The sequence below is a fragment of the Kogia breviceps genome, chromosome 7, assembly GCF_026419965.1.
Source record: "Kogia breviceps isolate mKogBre1 chromosome 7, mKogBre1 haplotype 1, whole genome shotgun sequence".
NCBI lineage: Eukaryota > Metazoa > Chordata > Mammalia > Artiodactyla > Physeteridae > Kogia > Kogia breviceps.
Window position 1 is genome coordinate 12,350,713 of NC_081316.1, and position 8,321 is coordinate 12,359,033.

General features: G+C 58.7%; 1 protein-coding gene across 1 annotated transcript; it reads left to right on the forward strand.

Annotated features, from left to right (window-relative positions):
• The first annotated feature begins 233 nt into the window (after positions 1-233).
• Positions 234-8,063, forward strand: ZP1 (zona pellucida glycoprotein 1). Its single transcript, XM_067039387.1, is given in 23 exon segments — positions 234-290; positions 394-448; positions 616-663; positions 666-736; positions 943-992; positions 994-1,072; positions 1,397-1,472; positions 1,475-1,534; positions 2,035-2,222; positions 2,295-2,365; positions 3,518-3,612; positions 3,951-4,133; positions 4,194-4,270; positions 4,272-4,399; positions 4,442-4,458; positions 4,461-4,489; positions 4,492-4,587; positions 6,657-6,738; positions 6,830-6,872; positions 6,874-6,992; positions 7,211-7,348; positions 7,697-7,751; positions 7,934-8,063. Coding segments are annotated over 23 exon segments (1,947 nt in total).
• Positions 8,064-8,321: the final 258 nt, after the last annotated feature.

Here is an 8,321-nt window from a genome sequence, read left to right on the forward strand (position 1 = left end):
GGGAATTAACAGTCGCCGAGCTGGGCTCCTCCAGAGCCTGCGCCAAGCTTTCTAGGAGATGAGGACGGGGGACGGCCCCTCCCTCGGAGGATGGCCCCTACGGAGCTAATACAAGCAAGGCCTTGGGACCCTGCGGGGCGCGTGGGAGGCGCCCCTGTCCGTGAACCAGGCTCGTTGTTGTTAATAGACTTTATTTCTTAGAACTGTCCTAGGTTTACAGAAAACCTGAGAAGATGGCACAGAGAGTTCCCGTATACCCCACGCAGCTGCCCCTGCAATTGACATCTCACGTGAGGATGGCACATCTATTACAATTAATGAAGCAATGTTGACACATTGTTATAACGAAAGTCCATTTCCTTAGCTTTTAATTAAGGCCTTTTGCTGTTTTAGGATCCCAGCCAGGAGGCCACGTTATGTCATTATCTGTTCTCCGTGTTTGTTATGGGTAAGAGCCACGGTGGTATTAACGGCCTTAATCCCCCAGGAGACCTCTAGGAGGTACTTCTTCTCCTGAGTGGGGAGACTTCTCAGCAGAGTCCAACGGCCTCTGGCTTCACCCTTCAGCATCCGTGACTCCTTCCCTCCAGCCCTCTCTCCCCTCCCCCATTCCAGATGAATTTGGGAACCCAGCTGAGGCGAACGGCTGCTGCGTCTGCTATCACGGGTGACCAACGAGCCCCAGGGGCCCGCGGTCTTTCCTACCAATTACAAAGACTGCCATGTGCTGGAGAAGGTAGGGATCTCACTGCTCCGGGGCAGACCCCGCGGCTGGGAACCAGCTTGCCCTAACACAGCGCCAGGCTAGAGAGGCCCCTCAGGGATCAGGGACACGTCGGAACCCGAGACCACTCAGTGGGGGGTGGGTGAGGCAGACTAAGTCCTGGGCACTGAACCCTCCTCTGCCTGGACGCTGCTCCCCTGTCGCCCTGTCTCCTATAGGATGGGCGCTGCCACCTGAGGGTGTTCACGGAAGCTGTGCTGCTCAGTGGTCACTCGGATCTGTCCCAGACCTGATCACACCTGGACTCCAGACTCCCACCTGGCACCACCCACCACGTTCTCACTTCCTGTCCCTCATCCGCATGCCCTCCGCCCTACCCCAGAGGACAGCTTAGCCCATTGAACCCCTGCCTCACTGTCCCTGGACCCACCCTAGCTCGACCCCAGCAGGGCACCTTGGAACACGGTGGGGAGCAGCTGACAAGCCAGCTTACGTAGGTACGGAGGAGTCCTCCGCGCGCGCACACCCTGTCGGGAGCCTTTCTGAGGATCGGGTTGCCTGACAGCCCTTTGCTGGGCTCTACGAGGCCACTGCCCTCCATTTCCCGGGAGCTCTGCAGCCCACTTGGCTCCTTCTCACGTCCTCACCACTCTTGTCCCCAGCCCTAGGTAGTACCCTCTGACTCAGGAACAGTGCCAGGTGGTCTCCAGGCACCTCCCCCGCAGAGTGAGAAGAAGTTCAAAGGAAGCCCGGCCGCTGGCTGCCGTCATGGCAACACCAGAGAGGGTCTCTGTTACTATGGCAACACAGGTGCCACTTTCCAAACCAAGCAAGGCCCCGGTCCCCTGAATGCTGAAGGCATAGGAGGGCTTCCTCCCCCACCCCACCCAACAGGGATGAATCTGCTCCACTCCCCATTCCCAGGAGAGCCTGGCCCCCAGAATGGACCGCAGAAGAGATCTTTAGATGCAGTGACCACCTGCCCCAGCCTGATAACAGTTCATCTATCTTTACATGTACCCCTACCCGCAGATCTAGAACATTCCAGCGTGGATGATCAATTAAATGGTGACCCTACTTTTAGAGTGTAGTTCACCTGTCTGTTGCCTGCGTGAGAAAGTCTGGTCTGTGAAGGCTTTGCTGGAGTTACCACTGCAAGAAAGGGCAGTGAGAGAAGCCAGGTCTCCCCTCCGAGGCCAGCCCTCAAACGCTGACGATCGCCAAGGCCCCTCCCCGCACCGTGTCTGGGTCTATGATGGACCCTGAACCCCAAGGCCCTGACCCTCCTCTCTGATCTGCCTTCGTCCCAGCGACTGTCCAGTGCTTCAGAAACAGTCGCTTCGTCCTGGTGGTGTCCCAAGAAACAGCCTTGGTGTGCAGGACACTGGTCAATGTCCACCTCGTCTGCACTGCCCGCCAGCTGCTCCCCAGCCAGGAGGCGGGACCCTCCGTGGTCTCCATGGCTGGCCCTCTCACCTGCTGTGACTCCCCAGTCCAGGTAGCGTGGGGGCCACACTGGTGCCCATGACCACCCCCTGGGAGGGCCTCCCCCAGCTGTCTCTTCCTACAGGTGGACAGCTTCCAGCAGAACCAGCTGGCGTCCAGCATCGGCATCTGGATGGGGCCACAGGGTTCCATCATGTGGGACGGCACCTTCCTCAAACAGGCTGGGCCGCGGGCTTGGGTGTGAAGGGAGCGCAGGGGAGCTTAGCACAGGCTTTGGAGCCGTCTGGGTTCCCGTCCAAGCTCTGCCATCACCCACTGTGTGACCTCGGATGAGCTACTTACCTCTTCCCAGCACCACCCGCCCCCCAGGCCGGGACAACACCCCTCGACCAGAGCTGATGTGAGCGTTGCACCGGGCCTGCCCACGCCTGGCAGGCCGAAGCCACAGCAGGGCCTGAGAGGGCCGGAGTCCTCGAGAGCCCGCACCTTTATCCCTCCAGGAACGAAGCTGAGAAACGAAGCATCAAGAAGCTGCAAAGTCCCCTTCCAGGCCCCAGGAAGAAGCCGCGGCTGTGCCGGGCCGTTGCCACGTCCTGATCTCAGAGGTTACGAAGCCGCAGATGAGGCAGAAGATAGCTGGGGCTGAGGGTACAGGGTGGGGTGGGGGAGGAGCTGAGGGAGAACCCCTCCGTGAAAGGGGCCACCGGCACCTGCTGACTCAGGTGGCAAAACGAGCCAGGAACCCAGGATGCCGGGGGGTGACCCCTGAGGACAGCTGAGCTTGTCACAACTGTCTCTGAACCCCAGGGGCCAGGCACCAACCTCAGCCTGAACTAATATGGTAACCACGGGGTGTAGGAATTCAGTGCTTGGCACTGAGTTGGTTTCCAGTGTCTTTTTTTCCCACCCTTCCTGCCATGAGGGCTGGGGCAGGCTGCTGGCGTCAGGGTTCAGATGTCTTTTCCTTCAAAATGCTACGGATTCCCAGGGGGACCGGGGGACGAATCTGTCATGCCTTGGACGTCAGGATTTTACAGCTGCGGGAGCCAGCCAGAATTCGTCGCAGAAGCGAAGCATAAGGGGAAACAGCTGGAGGCCATCAAGGAATGAGCTGGAGGGCTCCGCAGAGGAAAGGCCTTCCGGTCGGGGTGGAATCACTCGTGTGTGCTGACACCTCCTTTGTGCCGGGCCCTGGTCTCCGTTGGTAGGACGTCCTCCCCAAGGGCGCCGGCCCAGGCCCGAACCCAGGGCTCTGCCACAAGTAGAAGTAAAGGTCGGGCGCTCGGGAGCTGGTCAGCTCCTCCTGCAGAACGTCTCCGGGTGCCGGCGTGCCCCACCCCCCACCAGGTGTGCGCAGCGCCACCAGGCCAGCCAGGCACACGGGACCCGGTGGCAGACCGGCCACAACAGCAAGGACAGTGATGACCCCAGGGCGCAATCTGGTGACCTCACTGGATCCTTAAGCACAGCCTTTGGAGGGAGGGGGTCGGCGCCGTGGTACAAATGAAGAAATTGAGGCTCAGGTTAAAAGGCCAGTGAATGCTGATAAGATTCAAACCTGGGTCTGTGAGATGACGGCGCTTTCAGGACAGGGTGGGCATCTGTCAGCCCCACGGGGGCTCCATCCTCTCCACCTAGAAAATGGCCTGGCACAGGAGGCTCCAACTGCCCCGAGAAGACAAGACGTGCTGGGCAGAGGATGGGGCAACATCACCCAGGTGATCGCAGGTGGCATCCACCCGCCCTGCTGGACCAAGCCTCGTATGTCGCATCCGCATAGTGTACAGAGATCTGGATGCGCCCATTCTGTGTCTTCTCTCCTCCATCCTCTCCAACGTGGACTTCAGGCTTCACATCCACTGTGTCTTCAATGCCAGTGACTTCCTGCCCCTCCAGGCATCCCTCTTTGCTCCCCCGCCCAGCCACTGTGACCCAGTACAGCCCGACAAGGGAAAAGGGTACGGTGTCCCTGTGCTTTACCCACCCCCACCTCCCGGACATACAGCGGACCGAAGTTCATGAGCTCCTCTCCCTGCAGACAAGGCTTTCAGCTCCTACCACAGGGAGGGGAACCACCCCAGTACGGGCTGCTTCAGGAGTCTCTGGCCCCACGGAGGTCTGGCTCCTGCAGAGGACAGACCCCATGCTGGTCCCGGCGCTGCACCGGCACTGGGCCGTTCCCAGCGCCAACCCCTTCTGGTATCCTGAGTGGCCCATCCAGGCAGGTGAGTGGCCGTGGTGCTGGAGCTGCCCCTCCCCTCCCCTCCCCAGGTGTCCTTTCGGTGACAGCTCAGGACCTGAATGATGGCCTTGGAAGGGTAGCTCTGCCCTTCCACTCTCACTACCAGTGCTTCACCGTTGCCACCTTCGCCCTCCTGGACGCTGGCTCCTGGAGGGCCCGCAGGGGACCCTCAGAAGCATGTGTTCCTGCTGCCTGCTCCGCATCTGCTAAGCAGGGATGAGCTGGTCACCGAATCCCTCCAGCCCCCTGCGAGCTAATGTGGACAAAGGTCTCCAGAGGGGACGTGGTCTTCCTGAGCACCGTGGAGGGCAGTGAGCCCCGACATGCAAGCCACTCCAGAAGGAGGAAGGAAAATGCCACATCGTGAAGGCAATCAGCCCTAACCTGAGCCGGGCATGGTGTCCCAGAGCGGCCTCACTCTGACTCTAGAAATGATGTGTTCAGCATAATTCTGCTTTGAATTTTATTTTAATTAATTAGTTTATTTTTGGCTGTGTTGGCTCTTCATTGCTGCGTGTGGGCTTCTCACTGAGGTGGCTTCTCTTGTTGCGGAGCTCAGGCTCTAGGCACGTGGGCTTCAGTAGTTGTGGCACGCGGGCTCAGCAGTTGTGGCTCGCAGGCTCTAGAGCGCAGGGTCAGCAGTTGTGGCGCACGGGCTTAGTTGCTTCGCGGCATGTGGGATCTTCCCGGACCAGGGCTCGAACCCATGTCCCCTGCACTGGCAGGTGGATTCTTAACAACTGCGCTACCAGGGAAGTCCCTCTGCTTTGAATTTTTATAACTCAACTTCTGCGGAAGGTAAATATGGATACATTTAGGGTAAATTTAGGTTTTTCTACATAATCTATAAATGGCACCATAGGCCACATACTACTGTTTAACTTTCGTTCTACTGAACAATATAAAACTTTCACCTTAATATAAACAGATCTCTCTCTCTCTCTCTCTCTTTCTCTCTCTCTCTCTCTCTCTCTATATATATATATATATATTTTTTTTTAATATTTCCCAGTTTTTATTTAAATTTTATTTTTTAATTTACTTTTGACTGTGTTGGGTCTTCGTTTCTGTGCACGGGCTTTCTCTAGTTGCGGCGAGCAGGGGCCACTCTTCATTGCGGTGCGCGGGCCTCTCACTGTCGTGGCCTCTCTTGTTGCGGAGCACAGGCTCCAGACGCGCAGGCTCAGCAGTTGTGGCTCGCGGGCTCTAGAACGCAGGGTCACTAGTTGTGGCGCACGGGCCTAGTTGCTCCGTGGCCTGTGGGATCTTCCCAGACCAGGGCTCGAACCCGTGTCCCCTGCATTGGCAGGCAGACTCTCAACCACTGTGCCACCAGGGAAGCCCTCTATATGTTTTAAATAGATGCATGACATTCCTTCAGATGTAGACAGATGTCACTGGTTAGCACCCGGGAGGGTAGCTGAATAACCAGCTCAGCTGTGTGCCTCTGCCTGAGCCAAGAGACCCCCGCCTGCTGCATGGGGGGTACCTGTTGGTTACGCGGCTGGGCGCTGGGTCAGGTCAGTTCCTCCTGCTTTTACTCCTTTTTTTGTTTTTAAATTTATTTATTTATTTATTTATTTAGGCTGCGCCAGGTCTCAGTTGCGGCACGCAGGATCTTCATTGCGGCATGCCTGCAGAATCTAGTTCCCTGACCAGGGATCGAACCCGGGCCCCCTGCGTTGGGAGCGTGGAGTCTTACCCACTGGACCATCGGGGAAGTCCCTGCTTCTACACCTTTTGGGAGCTGCCCCTGGCTTTGTGTCTCTGGAAGCCATGGTAACCCGCCCCCCCCAGCCCTGCCCCCAGTCATTGGTCATTGAGGGCCAGGAAGAGAGGGCGCTAGACATCTGCTCTCCTGCTGCCCAGTTAACACCACGTCCTCGGATTCCCCTCTCCCCATCTGTCAGGTGGCAAAGGGAGAAAGTCGGCCCTCCCGGGGGGACTCTGAAGGCCAGGGCCGGGGCTCTACGCGGCACAGCGGTTCCCTCCCGCAGGGCCCACCACTGCAGACGTGAGCCATCCAGAATGAGGGAGGCACAGCTTCCAAACTGGGAAGCAGCGCCCGTGGCTCTGTACCTCGTGGGAGTGGGGCCGGTCAGCACGCCCAGATCTCTTCCCTCCTGCCTGGCCGGCAGCGGTGTGGAGCTGGGCTGGGTTCCAGACCCCAAGTCCCCGCCTCAGTGCTTCCTGCCCATGGCTCTAAGCCAGCCCCGTGCCTTGACCTTATCCTCATCCCACCAGGTTTACCTCCTCTGCGGCACCTCTGCCTGCTGCCCCGCAGGGCTGAAGACTTACTCGACTACATGGAGCTCTGGGGCTGCAGGTGAGTCCAGGGTGGAGGACAAAATAGGGGGGTTCTTTGTTCTTTCGTGTCTGCAGGCCTGTTCCTGGCTTCTGAGCCACGTGGGGAGCAGGGCCGCAATGAGCCTCAGGTCACCACAATGACATCGCCAGGCCCGGAGCATGGGAGCCCCCCCGGGCCACCGGGCTTTGAGGATTCCTGCAGGTGGGAGTCTACGCTGGGGCCTGCAGCCATGCGGCTGCGGGCAGGCCCCTCAGGCCTCGGCCCTCCAGGCTGTGCTGAAAAAATGGGGAAGCTCCGGCTATAGCGAGGGCGGGAGATGGTGTAACCGAATTCATTGGGGAACTAAGCTAAGCGAGCCACGGCCCACCTCGTCTGCAGAAGGGCAGCTTCAGCTCTGCGCAGTGTGATTACCAAGGGCTGGGGTTTGGGGAGAGAGTTGGAGGGGCCCTTGCCCAGCCCTGCCACCCTCCAGATCCCTTTTGTCTGGCAGGCTCCACCAGGAACTGCAACACAAGGCCTCTCCTCTGGGTAATTCTTTTGCTGTTGGCTGTTGCCCTGGTCCGAGGGGTTGGCGTCTTTGTGGACCTGAGCCAGGCCAAGCCCAGAAGCTCCTGGAAGGCAACAGAAGGTAAAGAGGCTGAATAGACCCTGGTTTCAAGCCTAGTGAAAGCATGTGTGGAAGAGCTACTTGTGGTGACTAGACGGAATCGTTCTCATCTTAGACACTTGCTCTGCAGAGTCAGCTCTGTCCTTCCAGAATTGCGGCCTCTATTAATGGGTAGAGTCCAATGCCTCCCAGGGCTGAATTTAGGAGACTTTGCCTCTCCACAAGGAAAGGCAGCGTTCCAGGCAGGGAAAGCAGGACAAGAGAAGGCAGGGGGAGGTCAACTCATGGCAGAGTCAAAGAACAGCGATAGCTGGGAATCGGGAAGCTGGCAGGGCTAATGGCCTGTGAAGGCTCGTCGCCCTCTCACAGACACAGGGGCTCTGACTGGGCATCCTCGAAGCATGCCACTTGGTTGCCATCGTGGGTGAGGGAACCCAGAGCTCCCGGGGCCGAAAGGACTAAACGTGACTTGAACGAGCTTCTCCCACTCCCCCTCTGAGCCTCCCAGGCTCCCATAGAGGATGCTGGCTGCTTCCCCCATCACCGCCCCCCCCCCTCCCGCTCCCTTGGCCCCTGGGACTGGTCCACACAGGGGTGTCGGCACAGGCTGAATGGCAGCCTGTTGGCCCTGATGCTGCCTGATGCCACAGTGGGCACGGCCGCCAGACAGGTCAGTACCAGTGCTGGCTGTGCTGCTGACCGTCTGCTCGTGTATGACATGGGCCTCCATCTCTGACTTTGCGGTCTGGAAAGGTCTTTGCTGCCATGTCGAGCTCCCAGGGTGGGAAAGGTAACCCAGCCTAGGTGGAGTGGGTTGGGTTCAGCCTCTGGCAGCTGGAGAATCTGGTGGGGAAGTCAAACTTGGTTTCAGACACCTCTCTGGCCTTTGCTAGGGCGTGAGTTAGAGAGGTGGCATAAAGGGAACCACAGTGCTTGAGTCAGGCCCGTGGCCTTGACCCCTTGCAGGCACTCTCCAGGCCTGGCCAGCTCCATC